Source organism: Haliotis rubra, unplaced genomic scaffold, assembly GCF_003918875.1.
Source record: "Haliotis rubra isolate DU_JTF1 unplaced genomic scaffold, ASM391887v1 Scf114, whole genome shotgun sequence".
Classification (NCBI taxonomy): Eukaryota; Metazoa; Mollusca; class Gastropoda; order Lepetellida; family Haliotidae; genus Haliotis; species Haliotis rubra.
Genome location: NW_025765048.1, coordinates 1,659,041 through 1,681,072, shown reverse-complemented (window position 1 = coordinate 1,681,072; position 22,032 = coordinate 1,659,041). Strand labels below are relative to the sequence as shown.

Genomic DNA, 22,032 nt, shown 5'->3' with positions numbered 1-22,032 from the left:
AATGTAGGTATCAAGGTTGGTGTTCAGGTAGGCCAATGTAGGTATCAAGGTTGGTGTTCAGGTAGGTCAATGCAGGTATCAAGGTAGGTCAATGTAGATATCAAGGTAGGTGTTCAAGTAGGTTAATGTAGGTATCAAGGTTGGTGTTCAGGTAGGTTAATGTAGGTATCAAAGTTGGTGTTCAAGTAGGTCAATGTAGGTATCAAGGTTGGTCAGTGTAGATCAGGTAGGGGCGACTTTGCTGATGATGACGCCGATGATGATGAAGTTGACAACGCTGACGATGATGACCAACAACCAATAACAATAACATGAAGAAGAGGACGGGTTTGAATAGATTCTTTTCAATAGAAAATGACGCTAAATATACATGGCTATGAATCCAAGCACACTAAATCCGCATCCATTTCCAATTTGACGAGGACAACACCACTCAAACAAAACATCACGTCAGTGAAAGCTTTTTACTTTATAGGATGAATCTAACGACAACAGAGCTGGACGCCCGCCACAATAAACCGACCACACTTGTAAATATAACAACACCGATCTGATTAAAAGCTAATGTTTAGGGACTCAGTTCACCCCATTCTATTGTCGTATTTGTTTTTCTTAGGAGAACATATACGATAATTGCTGCTTTTACATTAATTGACAATCCGCATGTGCCATCACGAACATTAGATCTCCTGGCGGACGGATTACCTGTGTGTCTGGTTGCCATGGTGATATATTACCCCCGGGTAGGCGGCGAGTGAGGGACTTCAAGAAGCGCAGAACGCGACGCCGCTGAGAAACACAGAACACTATTTAGATGTCGGCTGCTCGGAGTGTCGTCTGCTGCATATGCCGCCCGCCCTAGAAATGCACAGACAGTCGGATAACTTTTAGTTTTATTTCTCTCCCTTGACAAAAACTATTACATGTTACTTTGAGAAAGGTGTTTCATTGAGAGTAAATTGTTGGAAACTGTCTCACTGAATTTCAAGGGGAGGTGTTTAGGAACTGCCGAGTTTGGTGACAGGAAGATGAACTGGATATCACATTTTACTTCTGACATCAACATTCATCCTCGCCAACGTTGACGACTACGTCTGTTGCTGGGATGGACGTGCGCACGCGACGTCTCCTACATGTCCTGGCCTGGCTCCACATCTCTGGTAAGTTCTCTCTCGTATAGTCTCGTGGTAGCGTGGACCAGTGATATAAGATTAACAATATGTATGAAGACACTGAAAAAGCATAGTATTTTTAGGATTGCCCAGCCTACCGGCTACTACATGGTCAGGACTCCTCACAAATATAGTGTAAGTTCCATTGATAATATATGAAATAGATTATTGTTGAACTTGGCCAGCCAATATGTTATAACTATAGCTATAACGCAGTGGTTGGTGTAAGCCCCGAGTTCTTATCCTGACCCAGGTATACAAGTGATAGAACCAACCCACTACATGCTGTGAGACCTGTGACACAAGGGACTTGATGATACAGTGCTGGGCACCGGCAACCTATGCTTGGCTTGAGTGAGTAAGTGAGTGAGTTTAGTTTTACGCCGGTTTTAGCAATATTCCAGCAATACCACGCCAGGGGACACCAGAAATGGGCTTCACACATTGTACCCATGTGGGGATCGAACCCGGGTCGGTCCCGAACGAACGCTTTAACCACTAGGCTACCCCACCGCCCCTGATTGGCCTGAAGGGCGACACAGTAGATGCGGTGGTCAGGCTCGGTTCAGTGTGTGTTATCGCACCCTGGCGGCTTGGCACGCTGCACATAATATTAATCACCGGATTGTCTGGTCCACTCTTAAAATCAGTTGGAATGTTGTAGTATGCAACATGGCGTTAAGGCAAAAAGAAACAAAACCACCACATGATCGAGGGAAAAACAAAACGCCTTTGAGCAGATGAGATGAGCTTGGATAATGGCGCTATACAAATATATATAGCATTAAACAAATAAAAATAAATGATGCAATAGTGGAGAGTTAGTTCCATGGTTACAGTTACTCGGTGAGGGAGGTCAACCCAGGGTTCGATTCCCAACATGAGAGTATCCGCCGCCCAGTTCCAAGCAGAGATTCCCGGGATAGTTCAACTACTGGCATGGGTGTATGCAGCATCTGGTAATGAAAACCTAGTGATTACACTTAGCTGTACATCTTTATTTATCGCGAGAGTGACTCGGGATAGTTTTTTACGCCATTTCAGCAATAAAGTGCAACCAGTTCATGAACGGGGTTCGCCCCAAATAACTTTCACACAATTTACCCCTATAGGGAATAACCCGGGCCTCCCGCCTCACGATCCAGCAGTTTAACCACTCGCCCAAGACAACGTCCATACTTAGCTGTCATACTAACATAGTATAGACAGCTGGAGTCCTGGACAATCACACGTTAACCTCACATCAGTTGGCACTACTCGAACCCTGACTAGTTCAACATATACCACAATCATCATCATCATCATCATCATCATCATCATCACCATCACCGTCATCATTATATTGAGTTACTACACCCACCGAAGTTTATGTATTAAAAAACAACTCCTAAGAAGTATTATGATTCAATATCGTGCCCTTCCTGTCTATTACGTGGAGCGTTAAATTACATATACTGTTACATAACTGAAGTACCGTTAAGAACAGCTTCGATAATCTTGGTATGTACATGTAGATAGTATTTAGCACAGCGAATGCATTTGTACAACAATGCACTCAAACGAAAAGAGTACCAAATCATTCATTCACCAGCTCACTACAGTAAACAACTACGGTTAACTGCATGCGATACAAACTATATCCCATGAAAAAACAAACAAGAAATCCCAGCCGTGAGTGTCCGTGTGTTACAAGATATTAATATCTTCTACACGATAGTTTACACGTATCGTTGTCTACTTGGTCCACGCCTCATCATGGAAGAATATTCATAACATAAAATTATCATATACGACTACAATTAATTCAGTCAAATTATTCTAAAGGATTCTAGATCGTCCAAAGCTTCGCAATTCACTGTTGAGAGTTGCGTCCTTTAGGCTCTTGGATTCTATGCTCGCTGGTTACAAACCCAGATGCGATGATTACACAATGTCATTTAGAAAGCGGTCAAATGTAACATATGTTATATTTGGGATTACGTTTTCTTAGTAAAGTACAAATTCTAGTACTTTTAGAGTTGAGTCCCGTTCGGGATTCGAACCCACACCCTCGGAGTCAGGCACCTAATCGCCAGCACACAAAGTCAGCCGCTTAACCCGCTCAGCCACCGCGACTTCCACAGATGCGTCCAAGTGACATTGCCAGCACCATATCCTTGCTTCTCGCGGATTTCATCTGTGCGGCAGACTTCAGCTGTTGCATATATTCCACCTCAAGCCGGGTTATAAATATCGTTCGAGGCGGTACATCTCACTGACTCACTCAAATATTCATCTTCTTAAAGATTTGATTCAGACAACATTCAACCATCTTGTAGTTGTGATAAACGTAACTCCGGATAAATCCACTATATTAATTCATATTTTGTTTACACTTTCTGACCGGAAGGTTTTATGTAGACCCTTTCTTGTCACTAACTACGAGTAACCTGACACCTGTCCTATGCCCCACGTACAGTGAGTTTACGAGGAGCCTCTGTACTGTGAGAAGCCATGAACACGTGTTTCACGGTGACGGAGTTTCATGTCAGGAGTCCTTCAAACAGATTCTCGCCGTGAAGACCCACATTGGAACTGGTCTTGGCAACTAACGGGATCGGTCTGACTTACTAGCTCATCCGATCCATGTCGTCGTATGCCATATGGTAGATCGATGGTCCTCATGTCAATCTGTGGTCCAGACTCGATCATTGTAGATTGTCTTTATATATCTAGACCTAATAGTGCTGAATGATCTTCAACACCAGACAGGCGCCAACACAGTACGTGGACGCACGAAACAGGTTATTCATGAAAGCTTCTTCACTGCGTCCAAGAGCGTGCATGTGGCACTCTGTTGGTAGTTCAGTTGGACTACGGAAGACACCAGCCATGGTTATTGTGGTTCAGTTGAAGTAGACGACCTTTTTGGGAGACATGTAACGTATCACCTAGAGAGTCCTGTTATGTTTCCCGACCTTTCTATGGAGACATGTAATGTGTCCCGACCTTTCTATGGAGACAGGTAATGTGTCACGACCATTTTTATCAAGATATACAACGTACCATGAACTTTCCAGTGAAGTCTGTAACGTGTCACGACCTTCTCGGGAGATATGTAATGTCTCACGCTTTTCTAGGGAGGTTGTTGAATATCACTTCTGTTTTGTCAAATTCCGTATACTCGCCATTTGTGACTGGTTACCTGAGGTCGAGATGGCCAGAACGCGGCCAAGTGACCTTCAGAACAAATAGCACCAACCTTTACTGCAGCAAACACAGGCCTTAGCCTCTAATAATATATAAATCGTTAAAATAGATATGGAAATCGCTATAATAGATATTGAAGTCGTTTTCCCCCACAGAAGTCCGGTGTTGCGACACTGTGCTATCGGGATTACGTAATGGGTGGGTGTTGTTGTGAATGTGCGCTAATATTGCTCCGTCGGGCGTGTGTCGCTGTGAGTTGTCTACGATGACATGGCGGGCAAACAACCAATCAACCGTACACACTGACATCAGCGATATGCCATGTGTTGTTGTAAACTATATCGTTACCAGTCAAAATGATGCATTGTTAACATCGATTCTTCAAAATTGCTGCTCTCAAGTGACAAAGATGCAAACAGCTTTCAATGGCGGCATTGAACTAAGAATAACTGCTCGCTATTACAGTTCACACCAACCCTCCTCCGGGTCATTAGTGAACTGTCTTGGTATTTGTTAAGCAGTGTGGAGTTATACGTTTGTTGTCAGCATTATTAGAATTAATTCTTCTTGGGCTGGTTACCCGCTGTGCAGCTGAAACTGAAACTATCGCTCTCCCTCGGCCCGTGACGTAGCGTTGCTTCCTACTGTGTGATATCTAGTCGTTTAGGACAACGATTCGAATTTATAATAACTATTATTAATTTAACGTTCATTTTGATCAGATTGCGCGAAGGTCCATTGTTAAGATATCTCCGATCAATGTCAGGATTTTACGTTATCCCAGATAATCAGTCTATTAGAGTTTTTATGAGAGAGAAATCAATTGTGAAGAACATAATAGGGCGGGTATTTGGCATCAACATGAGGTATCAGTATATTTAGCCAGAGATCGATCACAGCTGACACTTTGCAGAAGGCGTACGTGACTGAAGCCTTCAGTCGGCAACCAAGATACATGCAGTTCATTTTTTGGGTCAGACGCGAATGATTTATCAGTTTTAACAAAAAATGAATTCTCAGCTTTTATGACTTTCGTATTCCCTGACGGTCGTTCAAAGCTGCCACGCTGATGTCAACATACTTTCAGCCATGTATACTGCCAACTCAGCTGAAGGTCGTCCTCGATCCGCAATTCCCGCAACCTTCCGAATATCGGCTTGGTGACGACTGTTTCTCGTCACCAATGTATGTTTCTCGTGATCTTTACCTAGACCACATTACCGTACCCGACTTATCCGGCAGCAAAACTACAGTCACACCACCGAGGTCACTAGCCAGGTGAGTCCGAACCAACAGGAGACAATAACTACCTTTCAAAACATGGATGGCATTTTGGGGATATCTTTGAACGGCGCCTACGTCACCGTCAACACCCACCGACCACTTTCAACGAACTTGGCCCTGGCTTGCAGTATGAACGGGATGGAAGGAAGCAAGTTGACAGTCCTGGATTGTCCTGAAAACAGAGGCGGATTCAGGCAATATTAATAAGTTTGACTGTTAAAGGTAAATGACGTAACTGACAGTAGGGCGCTTGGACGACTAATGCAAATCTCAGTCCGACGTCCCTGTTATAGGGGTGGGTATTGCAGAGAATTTTCATATTGCGATATACATATTGCGATGCGGAAGCATATATTGCGATATGTATTGCAATATATTGCAAGGATTATTTTTTTAAACTACTTATAATCGAGTTAATGCTTGATTATAAAGCAAAAACACAACAAAATCACTATGATTGATTAACCTTTTATAAAAACTTTTAATCATGACAAAATAAAAATGTAAGTAACATTTGGCACTAATGAAACAGGGAAAAGAACAATTCAAAAAACGGAAATATCCGAAGATTTCCGACCGTTACGAAGTTTTCCGAATGCATGTCAAAATACCGGTTTTCGATCAGCGTATCGCAATACGTATCGTTTTCATGTCTGAAAAATACCGGTAAACCGGTTATATTGCGCAGCCCTACCCTGTTACAAGTTAAACTATTTACCTCATTAAAGATATATAATACCAATAGTTCAGCCACCCTCCCCACTGTTTTCAGTAGTATTTGTTATTAACTTGATGTCATCAATGTTGTTAGAATGATTCGATAAAACATTTATTTATTTATTTATTTCAGTAGTATTTGTTAATAACTTGATGTCATTAATGTTGTTAAAATGATTCCATAAAATATTTATTTATTTATTTATTTATTTATTTATTTATTTATTTATTTATTTATTTATTTATTTATTTATTTATTTATTTATTTATTTATTTATAATCTTTCTTTTGGAAATGAAGAATCTAAAATAATTGGATTAATGACACACACACACACGCACACACGCACGCTCGCACGCACGCACGCACGCACACACAACAAACCAAACCAAACAAACACACAAAACACAACAAAACTTAACAGAAACAGGTCATTTTTTCAGCTAACAAACACAGGACTTAATATTTGTTTTGATCAGTTACATACTCTTGAACATATTCTATCATAATGTTGGTGTTCACATTTGACAACTGTGCGTTTTTCTATCATAATGTTGGTGTTCACATTTGACAACTGTGCGTTTTGGCAGTTGGGCTGTTGTTGAGTGCGGCGTTAAGAACATACTAACAAACAAACTATCCGGTAACACAATTATAGAATTCCCATTTGAGTGGTCCGTTCCACTACCCGAGCGTGCCCTGAAGCGACCGTGTTAAGAGTAAAACATTGACAGATATCATCTAAAAGTGATAAAACCGACAGGTATTCCGGCGCAAGATCACGGGAGGGGCAGTAGAACTGCAGATCAATACGGGATGTGTCAATGGGCCCTTTTTTATAGCAGATATAAAAGCCCTACAAAGGGAAGCGTTGTTATTTTCCATTTAAGCTTTCTTATTTCCGGGTTATAGATAAACAGTATTCCATTAATATTTCAGGAAATAACAATACTTTATGATTGCATTTACCACTCCTCAAACTGATCACGTGGCACCGGAATCACAGTCTTTGTATCTTCATTAAACAGTGGAACATACAGTTTCCATTCTGATGTATGTGAACAAAACACACGCGTCGCCCCGAACTATCTATTCCAAGTGCACTAAAAGGCAAACAGCTTAAGGACTGTAGGCTAGTGGATAGAGGGTGTGGCTGGAGAGGTCGGCCATTCAAATAGAAGAGGCTAAAAGAGAGTACTTGTTGTTACCCTGGCTGGGTTTGGTAGGATGAAACAGGGACTGGACGGTTCTGTATAGTGTATCTGAGCTGGGTATCTATATGTTAAAGTGCACCAAGGTATCTCAGCTCGCTAGAACGTCAAGCGGCATAAACATCTCTCTCTCTCTCTCTCTCTCTCTCTCTCTCTCTCTCTCTCTCTCTCTCTCTCTCTCACCAGATCTCTCTCACGCAGTCTCCTACAGCCAGACACTCTCTCTCTCCCACCGCCAGATACAGACTGTCTCCTACAGCCAGATACACGCAGTCTCCTACAGCCAGATACACTCTGTCTCCTACAGCCAGATACACGCTGTCTCCTACAGTCAGATGCACGCAGTCTCCTACAGCCAGATACACTCTGTCTCCTACAGCCAGATACACTCTGTCTCCTACAGTCAGATACACGCTGTCTCCTACAGCCAAATACACGCAGTCTCCTACAGCCAGATACACTCTGTCTCCTACAGTCAGATACACGCTGACTCCTACAGCCAGATACACGCTGACTCCTACAGCCAGATACACGCAGTCTCCTACAGCCAGATACACGCTGTCTCCTACAGCCAGATACGCGCAGACTCCTACAGCCAGATACAAGCAGTCTCCTACAGCCAGATACACGCAGTCTCCTACAGCCAGATACACGCAATCTCCTACAGCCAGATACACGCTGTCTTCTGCAGCCAGATACACTCTGTCTTCTGCAGCCAGATACACGCTGTCTTCTGCAGCCAGATACACGCTGTCTTCTGCAGCCAGATACACGCTGTCTTCTGCAGCCAGATACACTCTGTCTCCTACAGCCAGATACACGCAGTCTCCTACAACCAGATACACGCAGTCTCCTACAGCCAGATACACGCAGTCTCCTACAGCCAGATACACGCAGTCTCCTACAGCCAGATACACGCAGTCTCCTACAGCCAGATACACGCAGTCTCCTACAGCCAGATACACGCTGTCTTCTGCAGCCAGATACACTCTGTCTTCTGCAGCCAGATACACGCTGTCTTCTGCAGCCAGATACACGCTGTCTTCTGCAGCCAGATACACTCTGTCTTCTGCAGCCAGATACACGCAGTCTCCTACAGCCATATTCACTCTGTCTTCTGCAGCCAGATACACGCTGACTCCTACAGCCAGATACACTCTGTCTTCTGCAGCCAGATACACGCTGACTCCTACAGCCAGATACAAGCAGTCTCCTACAGCCAGATACACTATGTCTCCTACAGCCAGATACACGCAGACTCCTACAGCCAGATACACGCAGACTCCTACAGCCAGATACACGCTGTCTCCTACAGCCAGATACACGCAGTCTCCTACAGCCAGATACACGCAGTCTCCTACAGCCAGATACACTCTGTCTCCTACAGCCAGATACACGCAGTCTCCTACAGCCAGATACACGCAGTCTCCTACAGCCAGATACACGCAGACTCCTACAGCCAGATACACGCAGTCTCCTACAGCCAGATACACGCAGTCTCCTACAGCCAGATACACGCAGTCTCCTACAGCCAGATACACGCAGACTCCTACAGCCAGATGCAAGCAGTCTCTCTACAGCCAGATACACGCAGTCTCCTACAGCCAGATACACGCAATACTCCTACAGCCAGATACACGCAGACTCCTACAGCCAGATACACGCAGACTCCTACAGCCAGATACAAGCGGTCTCCTACAGCCAGATACACGCAGTCTCCTACAGCCAGATACACGCAATCTCCTACAGCCAGATACACGCAGTCTCCTACAGCCAGATACACGCAGTCTCCTACAGCCAGATACACGCAGTCTCCTACAGCCAGATACACGCAGACTCCTACAGCCAGATACACGCAGACTCCTACAGCCAGATACAAGCAGTCTCCTACAGCCAGATACACGCAGTCTCCTACAGCCAGATACACGCAATCTCCTACAGCCAGATACACGCAGTCTCCTACAGCCAGATACACGCAGTCTCCTACAGCCAGATACACGCAATCTCCTACAGCCAGATACACGCAGACTCCTACAGCCAGATACACGCAGACTCCTACAGCCAGATACAAGCAGTCTCCTACAGCCAGATACACGCAGTCTCCTACAGCCAGATACACGCAATCTCCTACAGCCAGATACACGCAGTCTCCTACAGCCAGATGCACGCAGTCTCCTACAGCCAGATACACGCAGTCTCCTACAGCCAGATACACTCTGTCTCCTACAGCCAGATACACGCTGTCTTCTGCAGCCAGATACACGCTGTCTCCTACAGCCAGATACACGCAGTCTCCTACAGCCAGATACACGCAGTCTCCTACAGCCAGATACACGCAGTCTCCTACAGCCAGATACACGCAGACTCCTACAGCCAGATACAAGCAGTCTCCTACAGCCAGATACACGCAGTCTCCTACAGCCAGATACACGCAATCTCCTACAGCCAGATACACGCAGACTCCTACAGCCAGATAATTGCAGACTCCTACAGCCAGATACAAGCAGTCTCCTACAGCCAGATACACGCAGTCTCCTACAGCCAGATACACGCAATCTCCTACAGCCAGATACACACGCAGTCTCCTACAGCCAGATACACGCAGTCTCCACACCAGCCAGATACACGCAGTCTCTCTACAGCCAGATACACTCTGTCTCCTACAGCCAGATACACGCTGACTCCTACAGCCAGATACACGCTGTCTTCTGCAGCCAGATACACGCTGTCTCCTACAGCCAGATACACGCAGTCTCCTACAGCCAGATACACTCTGTCTCCTACAGCCAGATACACGCAGTCTCCTACAGCCAGATACACTCTGTCTCCTACAGCCAGATACACGCAGTCTCCTACAGCCAGATACACGCAGTCTCCTACAGCCAGATACACGCAGTCTCCTACAGCCAGATACAAGCAGTCTCCTACAGCCAGATACACGCAGTCTCCTACAGCCAGATACACTCTGTCTCCTACAGCCAGATACACGCAGTCTCCTACAGCCAGATACACGCAGTCTCCTACAGCCAGATACACTCTGTCTCCTACAGCCAGATACACGTCAGTCTCCTACAGCCAGATACACGCAGTCTCCTACAGCCAGATACACGCAGTCTCCATACAGCCAGATACACGCAGTCTCCTACAGCCAGATACACTCTGTCTCCTACAGCCAGATACACGCAGTCTCCTACAGCCAGATACACGCAGTCTCCTACAGCCAGATACACTCTGTCTCCTACAGCCAGATACACGCAGTCTCCTACAGCCAGATACACGCAGTCTCCTACAGCCAGATACACTCTGTCTCCTACAGCCAGATACACGCAGTCTCCTACAGCCAGATACACGCAGTCTCCTACAGCCAGATACACGCAGTCTCCTACAGCCAGATACACGCAGTCTCCTACAGCCAGATACACGCAGTCTCCTACAGCCAGATACACGCAGTCTCCTACAGCCAGATACACGCAGTCTCCTACAGCCAGATACACTCTGTCTCCTACAGCCAGATACACGCAGTCTCCTACAGCCAGATACACGCTGACTCCTACAGCCAGATACACTCTGTCTCCTACAGCCAGATACACGCAGTCTCCTACAGCCAGATACACGCAGTCTCCTGCAGCCAGATACACGCTGACTCCTACAGCCAGACACACTCTGTCTTCTGCAGCCAGATACAAGCAGTCTCCTACAGTCAGACACCCGCTGTCTTCTGCAGCCAGATACACGCTGTCTCCTACAGCCAGATACACGCAGTCTCCTACAGCCAGATACACGCAGTCTCCTACAGCCAGATACACGCAGTCTCCTACAGCCAGATACACGCAGACTCCTACAGCCAGATACAAGCAGTCTCCTACAGCCAGATACACGCAGTCTCCTACAGCCAGATACACGCAATCTCCTACAGCCAGATACACGCAGACTCCTACAGCCAGATACACGCAGACTCCTACAGCCAGATACAAGCAGTCTCCTACAGCCAGATACACGCAGTCTCCTACAGCCAGATACACGCAATCTCCTACAGCCAGATACACGCAGTCTCCTACAGCCAGATACACGCAGTCTCCTACAGCCAGATACACGCAGTCTCCCCTACAGCCAGATACACGCAGTCTCCTACAGCCAGATACACTCTGTCTCCTACAGCCAGATACACGCAGTCTCCTACAGCCAGATACACGCAGTCTCCTACAGCCAGATACACGCAGTCTCCTACAGCCAGATACAAGCAGTCTCCTACAGCCAGATACACACGCAGTCTCCTACAGCCAGATACACTCTGTCTCCTACAGCCAGATACACGCAGTCTCCTACAGCCAGATACACGCAGTCTCCTACAGCCAGATACACTCTGTCTCCTACAGCCAGATACACGCAGTCTCCTACAGCCAGATACACGCAGTCTCCTACAGCCAGATACACGCAGTCTCATACAGCCAGATACACGCAGTCTCCTACAGCCAGATACACTCTGTCTCCTACAGCCAGATACACGCAGTCTCCCTACAGCCAGATACACGCAGTCTCCTACAGCCAGATACACTCTGTCTCCTACAGCCAGATACACGCAGTCTCCTACAGCCAGATACACGCAGTCTCCTACAGCCAGATACACTCTGTCTCCTACAGCCAGATACACGCAGTCTCCTACAGCCAGATACACGCAGTCTCCTACAGCCAGATACACACTCAGTCTCCTACAGCCAGATACACGCAGTCTCCTACAGCCAGATACACGCAGTCTCCTACAGCCAGATACACGCAGTCTCCTACAGCCAGATACGCAGTCTCCTACAGCCAGTCTCCTACAGCCAGATACACGCAGTCTCCTACAGCCAGATACACGCTGACTCCTACAGCCAGATACACTCTGTCTCCTACAGCCAGATACACGCAGTCTCCTACAGCCAGATACACGCAGTCTCCTGCAGCCAGATACACGCTGACTCCTACAGCCAGACACACTCTGTCTTCTGCAGCCAGATACAAGCAGTCTCCTACAGTCAGACACCCGCTGTCTTCTGCAGCCAGATACACGCAGTCTCCTACAGCCAGATACGCGCAGTCTCCTACAGCCAGACACACGCAGTCTCCTACAGCCAGATTCACTCTGTCTCCTACAGCCACACTCCCACTGAGCAATCAACACGGTTCGTGTCTTTGATCTATCAACTGAATTTTTCTATTTCGGAAAAAAATGAAAATTACGGTGCTCGCCAAAGACGTAGATGTTAATTGTAGGGCCCTATACCTTAGAAGTGATAATCAATAAAATAGAGTTTGCTTGCGTGTGGGCCACAGTGACAACTTCAAACGAACACAAGGGCGATGTACCTGCACACGACGTTAACCGTTAGACATCAATACGTGTTGTTGTCACTGGGCCACCATACGAAGTCAGGCACTTCACTGGGGATGTCCTGTTGTAGTGCAGTACACATTCGGGACAAGTGACACAAAATACCAAATGGTCATCCAATAACACAGGCGTCAAACGTTAGTCTCGACATCAGTCAGAATATACTGACGGAAACGAAGAAGGAAACACATGAACGAACAAGTTCCGGTATTCTAGATCTTCTCCAGGTTTCTTCACAAGCTTTGTATTGCACTGTGGTTGAAAATCTGGAAATAAATAAAGAGACATTAACCTTTCAAGGCAAATGTTGTGCATACTCACTCACTCACTCACTCACTCACTCACTCACTCACTCACTCACTCACTCACTCACTCACTCACTCACTCACTCACTCACTCACTACTCACTCACTCACTCACTCACTCACTCACTCACTCACTCACTCACTCACTTCGCCCCCACGGGATCATAGGCCATCGACGGCAACTGTCCATCTTACAGCTGTTATCTACGAATGTATGAAATCTCATTATGATATCTCTTTACTGGAACGTAAATTAGGAACAAAGCACTGTAATATTTTAATCAAATTTAAAACCGCCAACCATAAATTACCTATTGAAACAGGTCGCTGGGAAAATATTCCCTCAAATAAACGATTCTGTCCGTCATGTCCCTCCAAACTCGGAGATGAGTTTCATTATTTATTTCAATGTAATAAATTTACTGCTTCCAGAAATATGTATTTAAAGAATTATTATGTAAACAACCCTAACTATTATAAAATGTCAGCCCTATTTGAAACTCATAATATGAAGCAATTAAGAAATCTATGTAAATTTATTTCCATTATAATGTCTGTCAACATGACATGATTAGTTTACCTGTACATAATTGCTGGATTTGTTTCAAGCCATAGCCTAAAAGTGATATATTTTTGAAAAATACCCCCATGATGCTTTGCATGTATTTGTAAACTTATGGTAATAAAAAGGATGATTGATTGATACACGACTCAGGGCTAACATACACGGGGGGTCACACTGGGAGTATATTGCGGGCGTGTTTCAACACCTGGTCATCACTGCACGACAACTGCACCCATCAGTTTTGTCTACCCATTTATTAATAAATAATTATATGTTTTCGTCACAGAGTTATATGTGCATGGTTTAGCGGCAAGTGAAACACGGGTCCATTATTTACAAGCGGGTTTTGTCTATCTCCTATCGACCCAACTGGTCCCTTCTCTTTCAATGTTCCAATCATGTAATTGTGCACTGCCATAAAAATTGCAACGTTGCAAGCAATTTCCGGTTGTGTTACGTGCGTTTGTGCCCGAATGAAATAATTACATGAAGTAATAATCATTTGATTTAGTTGAGCTCTACCAAAAAGCGTAGCGACGAAGAGTTAATGCAATGATCACTGCTCACCGGTGTGTGTAACCAGGTGTATTGGCACTATGCTGTGTGAGCACACTGGGCTACCGCCAACAGTAGGCATGGCGGGAGCTACTCGTGTACTTGCAGGAAGGAAAGGTTTAATACCCTTTTACCCAACACCCGGTGTCATAATATCCACAGCTACTTTGTCCTTTACACCAAATGGAATATGTTTCTGGGGACACTGAATATATTCAGTTACTGGTACTTCATGAAACAAGGTGCCTAGTCTTAGATGGATGATTCAATTCAATCCCCTAACAGCGCCGGGATCCGTCCTTACTCTGTCTGCGCGCTGCTATAACGTCGTCAATGTCCGTGACCTCTGCCAATGCAGTATTTCCTTCCCCCTTAAACAGTGCACTGGCAGGTTTCCATGAAGGGAGATCATGACTTACCTTGTCACGTCTCTTAATCATAATTTCATCCTGAATTTACCCAGTTTGCAAGATCTTTTTGTAGTCTGAACTTTTGGAGTGAGTGAATATGGTTTTACGCCGCTCTTAGCAATATTCCAGCAATATCACGGCGGGGGACACCAAGAATGGGCTTCACACATTGTTCCCATGTGGGGAATCGAACCCGGATCTTTGGCGTGACAAGCCAACGCTTTAACCACTTGACTACCCCACCGCCCCCTGACCTTTTGGGAGACAGTCCACCTTGATGACATCGTCGGCATTCCAGAAACGGGTGCCGTAAACTTTCATCTACATGGGACAGCTTTGCCGTCTTTGCTGGCGGTAATGTCAAATCTGTTCACTATTTCGACTATTCCTTGGCAGGAAGTGGCGACCCAAGTATAATTACAAATTGGTGCAAGAACCTTTCTGATCCAGCTTCACACAGAGCTGGATTAGAGGCACTTTGTTCCTGGTGAACTGATACGCTCAGAAGTGCCAAAATCAATGTCCTAACCGAGTGTACTAGCAGCATTAGCTGTCTTTCGTTGGACAACACCACATCGTGGATTCGACGGTTCGTTTGTAATAACCGGGCGTGCGGAACAGAAATCTTCAAGAAACTTCCAGAAATCTTCAAGAAACTTCCAGCCACGTTAACCTCTGCTAGACATCTCTTTACGTGACATAGGAAGGAACATTCTTGTCTACTTCTGTATTCATGGATGTTTTGAGTGTGTTGAGACCTTTTCTGCACTTAGATGATCAAGATCACTGCGCTGCAAGTTCTTCATTTTTGATGATCCAAATGATCACAGACCCTTGTTAATTTTATTTACAAAATAGAATTTTTAGTAGATTTAAGAGTTTTGTTGTTGATATACCTTTAAAACATAATCATGCTACATCCACAAAGAATGGTTTCACCAATACGCAAGTCCTGTGTGAGATTCCGACCATTTTCAGATCAGCAGCCCGGCCCTATGTATCACATTTATACCCGTCCAGTTTCTATCCCAACAATGCAAGACACGGACGCAGCAGTGTACCTTTAATTATGAACATATTGATTATGGATCAAATGTAAAGTGGGCATGGACATTCGTTGCGTCGACGATAATGCTCGTTAGCTATTGACAAACTGGATTTTGTTGTCGCTGAAATCAGTGTAGAAAATCCAGTCAAACCGATATAATCAAATCAGTCTGGTTGTTTTTTTCCTCCTTTCTAATATAAACATGTCGCCTGTGACATTTATATCACAGAACTTAACTCTTTAAGAGTTATTCTCTGGCGTATGCTTGAAATCGCCCGGATAAATTGTATTGTCGTAGTATATAAAATCATCCGTAAGAAGCGCTAAAAACCCTGATTCCTCATCCATATCATGAGTATATATTTGACCATATGCTATAAAGCATAGAGTTGATCATGAGCAAATTTGACCATATCATGAGTATATATTTGACCATATCATGAGTATATATTTGACCATATCATGAGTATATATTTGACCATATCATGAGTATATATTTGACCATATCATGAGTATATATTTGACCATATCATGAGTATATATTTGACCATATCATGAGTATATATTTGACCATATCATGAGTATATATTTGACCATATCATGAGTATATATTTGACCATATCATGAGTATATATTTGTTTCAGAAGCATCCCAGCTGTATGTTGTTTGTAAACAAGGTAACAACATAAGTGTAAAACGAGTGCATTCTCCTGTATATTGCATCAACATACATAAATAAATATTGATTTCCTAGTAAGTTGGTGGATGGAAGCCGGACCCGCAGTAGATGAAATCAGGGCTCTTATTGGCTTTGAGGTCTGTATTTGGTGATGCGGCTGCAGGAGCGAGTTACATTTGAGAAACGGAATCGGACTTCCTGTGAACAGGTGATTCCGGACAGACTCGGTGTGCTCTCAATGTTGGGTTTACGGGTAGATAATTGGATCATATTTCTCCAGTACAAGGCAGTTTTCTTGTCCGTCTCGTTTGACGTTATTGTAGGAACTCAGCGCTTACATTCACAATGGTCGGACAGGGATATGTCTGTAGATGTGGGGAGAGGCAGGCTGACGTCATCTCACAGACGTCTTTACAGCCCAGGTTAAATTAAGGCACAAAACGCCAAACAGTAAATGAATATAGTTTTACGCCGCTGTAACATTCCAGCAATAGCATGGCAACTGGACACAGACGTGGGTTAACGAACCCAGCACAACGAGTGAATGCTTTAACCACTATCCGACCCAACAGTCCCGAAGCTCGACTGGTGACCACACATGGTCAGTATTTGCAGCTGAACTTGCATTCCGCCAACCCTATTACCTGTATGTATTCTTTTACACCACCATATCCCCGCGTTCTGGAAACAGTCCGATGACTATAGCTATAACCCCTTGGACCCTAACCTGCTTCCGCATGAACTTGCACCGATATCTGGTGGAAGCGGCGCAAACAGTATTTCCAAACAGTATTTTCAAACAGTATTTCCAAACTGGTCGCACCTCAACTGACGTTATTATTAGTTCTACCTATTCGTGCTTAAGGGCGGCGGGGTAGCCTAGTGGTTAAAGCGTCGGCTCGTCACGCCGAAGACCCGGGTTCGATTTCCCGCATGGGTGCAATTGTGTGAAGCCCATTTCTGGTGTCCCTCGCCTGATATTGCTGGAATATTGCTGAAAGCGGCGTAAAACTAAACTCACTCACTATTCGTGCTTATCTCTGCTTCTGTCTCCACGCTGTGATGTCCTGAATCGGCCATCGGCGGTAAATACAACATTATCATGAATATATATATTTCCATCTGTCTGATTTCAGGGGTGTCCGGAGGGTCGTTCATCACTACAGTCGATTATGGGCTGACGACGTTGGCCACAAACACCACCAACACTGCCAACTGTGTGTGTGACTGCAGCATCTACACAACATTTGTCGCCAACATGACCAAAGAGCAGCTTGAGATGGAGATTAAACGAATACAAAGCAGACTCTTACTCAATAAGGAAAACATTTCCGCCACAGTCCGGAAGCGCATCAGTGTCCCGGACTATCGCCCGTCCGCGCAGTCCATTGGCTATGTGGGGGTCCTGGTTCTCGTGGCGTCTCTCGGTAGCATCGTCGTCCTTGACTTTACGTCGTTGTTACGCGATGTCAAGGTTGCAGTCGCCAATCTGAGAAAGCTGATGACCCGGGACGACATGGGCGACACGACCTACCACAGCGTCACAGCGGGGGCGGGAGTAAACAGGCCAGGCCGCGCTGAGGAGGACAATGTTCGTTTATCCATTAACTGATTTCAGATTTCATGGATACCATTTTTATATACGTGATGATATTTTTTTAACTGACTGTACCAGTTATCAACATGTCTGCAGACTATGTGCGATGCAACACGTGAGTTCTCCGACTTGACAATACTGCCGCAACAGCACGTGTAAGGAGATGTTCAAAGAGGTGTTGGTGGGTGGGGGTTATATCGATGCACAAATAGGAAGGGTGGCTGTTAGAGAGCATATAACATTGGCATTACGTGGTGACCATGAACGAATCCATGATGAGGTGATATTGGACCGGCTATTGACTGGGATGAAACACGGACGGTAACCTGGAGTGAAATCGATGTTGTACATTTTCATAACTGTTATATTTGTTAGGTATATATTGTCGGTATCCCGTCTTAATGTAACGCCGATGTTAACTTCTATGGTTGTCTTGTGTTCCTCTAATTATGCTAATGTTTGTCGGCTCCACACCAGTGCTCATAGGATTGTAAAGGCTTGCGTTACTTCGAGCCTTCGTCCCACGACATATCATTACTCCCCGATATATCTGGGCTACTGCTTGAAGCGGCTTTAAACCTCACTCACTCTTGCCAGTCAATTCTCATTGGCTGACTTACGAAAGCTTGAATAAACATGGCACCTCTGCTGAGAACGTCTCCCTGTTGTGTGACGTCAAAACTGACGACGTTCGTGTATCTTTCTGGAATAGACCGGGTTCAGGGTGATCTTGCATTACACCCTTCCAAAGACACGCACACGCACACGCACACACACACACACACACACTTTCACACACACACTTTCACACACACCCGTCACACATCCACACACACACCCTTTCACACATCCACACACACTTTCACACATCCACACACACACTTTCACACATCCACACACACCCTTTCACACATCCACACACCCTTTCACACATTCACACACACCCTTTCACACATCCACACACATCCTTTCACACATCCACACACATCCTTTCACATACACACATTCACACATCCAAACACCCCTCACTCACTCATCCAGGCCTACAAAGTTGAGGACCCCCTTAAACATGCATGTCTGCCCGACATTTACCACAATTAGCCTGTAGAGGCTGTAGTTCTACTTATTAGAGGAGCGAAACCCATGTACATCCCAGCTCCACGATTCAAAAGCCTTCAACCGACCGCCAGGTAAAGTAACTTCAAAAAGCTTCACTGTACATTAAGTCACGAGGTCATGTTTTTCACCACGGAATGTACTTGAACAGTTCCACAATTTCCGCCTAATAAAGACCCTGATGAGGAACTGTGGCGAACAAGCACAAAATGTGCCGGCTCACAACCTAGCACTTACCTGTGCAAACATTGTAATCAAGGCACTTTACTGTAGAACCTGGCAGTGTTCTGTAGAACTTGTCATCCACAGGGAAATTGTCAGCAACAATCAATGTTTTCATCAACATGCTTCATTCGGACTGATCTCGAGATGGGCGCATCACAACAGTTCGTCGACATGAAAACACCATTATCGTCACCATGTTCACGTCAATACAATCCGAACCTTGTTGTGTCTTTAAACTGCCTTCCTTTCATCTCGTGTTAAAGTGTCAAAAGGAACAGTACCATTTAAGAATTTCAATAAGAATCATTTATGACCTGTCAGACAGAAGTAGTAGGCGGATCTCCTGTGTGGAGGACAACACCTTGGGTTGTTTATACCCAGCGTGTGGTCTCCAGATGAGACAGGGTCACATGAGTAAATAATAATAATTATAGTATATGTTCTAGAGCAAATACTTTCTAGTAAAATATCAAATTTACTTTTGTCGTTAAAAGGAAGCCAAAACCGTTTGTTTGTTTTTAAAAGTGAAACCCGATGTGTTCTTGTCATACCATACAGAGGCGATGTCATGGGAATAGCGCCTCCAATAGTGCCTCGTTTAATACAACATATGGTAGGAAAACTACTGGAATTATTTAGAAAAAGCTGTTATTTAAACACTTACGAAATACAGTCTGTGTTTATGGAGATAAGATAAGTGTAAGAAATGGCGTACATACTGTTTCAGTCCGAGTTGGGGTGCACGCCGAATTTTATGTTTATACGTCTATAAACGCAAAATAATATTGAAATAAGTTCTTATGGTTCTTAAATAATGATAATTTTCGGGTCTTTATCAAAAGATTAACACAAATGTAGACATCAACACAGACTCATTGACGGTTTCAAGGCAGTAACACTCCATATACCCGATCATATTACTATCAACCAATCGGAATAATGTAGTTTGTTAGTGGGTGTGGCTTATACTAACGGAAATACTTGGGAAATATCTGTTGTGAAATATCCTCCCCACAACATATCGTAAACACGTGACTATCACAACATCTACTGTGATTGGCTGACACGCACACAATGCTGTTGTGCTCTCTCCGCTCACTGTTTCCCAAAATCAGGGAGGGTGAGGACATTGCATGTACCAGGTTGACCTCACGAAACACTCAGTAGTCGCGACAATTTCATTCTTAGACTACTGGGAGCTTCATAACAAAGAGTTGTGAGATACACTCATATATATAAATCGTGAGAATCAATTCTTCCGTCCGTTATTGAACAATGTTTACCGCAGTCCTTTCTGGTGTCCCCCGCCGTGATATTGCTGGGATATTGCTAAAAGCGGCGTAAAACCATACTCACTCACCACAAACCCCTTTCAAATCGCCCTTAACAATGATGAGTTGTGTTCTCCCCTCAGCCGTGGTGTAACCCGTTACCATGACACTCCCACCCCCAGCCGACGACGTCGTATGACGCAAGTGTGTTCTCCTTGCCTGCAGACCATTGAACTACCATCGCACCTGTCAAGATCATACCTTGAATCATCGATGAACAACATTATGGGTCTTCTAAACGTCAGACGCTGTCTTCACCGGGCGTGCCTGACGGTGCCCTGTACAGCTGGTGGTCGGATGTTGGGCTCCCAAAACTGTTTCCACAGGTACCTGCCATTATGTGGTCTCAACCAAACAATTCTTCGAGCTTTAGATTCCTTAGATGCACCAATCGAACATGGTTGTCTTGTTGACATGACGTCTCACGTGGGAGACTGGTCTATGGCACGTTGTTGTTTCCAAAGAGATGCTATCGTGAATCGATGAACATTAAAACGCCTGGCACTAAAACACCATTACTGTTGGCAGCATACCCAAAGACATTGATTTTCATCACGTCGTGCAATTTCGTAAACCTTATTTACGGTTTAAAAACAGAAAGCCAATGACAGCTTAACAATCACTGCATGTTCACATAAAAATACTCATGTCATGCTCACAAGAGACACGCAAACACGTGTGCGCCGTGCACGAACATGCACATGCTAATTGTAAATAAATTAAGAATCCTGCTCCGCGAATCCAAATACCAAGTTTATATAGTTTCCCAAACACAAGCCTTTATATGATGGTTACATTTACTACCGAATTCCACTGTCTTAGATCGAGATACGGGTTAAGCAGTAGTCTAAGGTTCCAAACCTGTCATCAGAGTTACCCATCCGCTGATCACTCGCCCTACCTTCGTCCACGGTTCCACCCTTGGTCTGTAGACGTACTATCTTGGGATTTTACAGTCGGTGCAAAGAATTGCCTGAAGATGACATGTCGTTAAGAACGGAAGTACTGCAAGACGTAGTCGTAACATCCTCACTAACTCACTCACCGTAGTGCACCAGACAAGCAACACAATTCACTTCCATAATAGTACTGGGAAGACATTTTCAGTTTCAAATCAGCTCACATCCGGCACGACTGTCAGATCGTGTAGCATTGTGTACCATCGTGTACCATCATGTACCATTGTGTACCTCTGTGACATCTCTGAAATACTTGACCAAGCACTCACTCACTGTACATCGGTGAAGAGATACGGTA

General features: G+C 44.8%; 1 protein-coding gene across 1 annotated transcript; it reads left to right on the top strand.

The window, feature by feature from the left end:
* Positions 1-751: 751 nt before the first annotated feature.
* Positions 752-18,469, top strand: LOC124253270. The gene is made up of 2 exons (XM_046687013.1): positions 752-1,160; positions 17,643-18,469. Exons 1-2 carry the CDS (start codon positions 1,106-1,108, stop codon positions 18,116-18,118), a joined length of 531 nt encoding a protein of 176 aa, XP_046542969.1. The 5' UTR covers positions 752-1,105; the 3' UTR covers positions 18,119-18,469.
* The last annotated feature ends 3,563 nt before the right edge of the window (positions 18,470-22,032 follow it).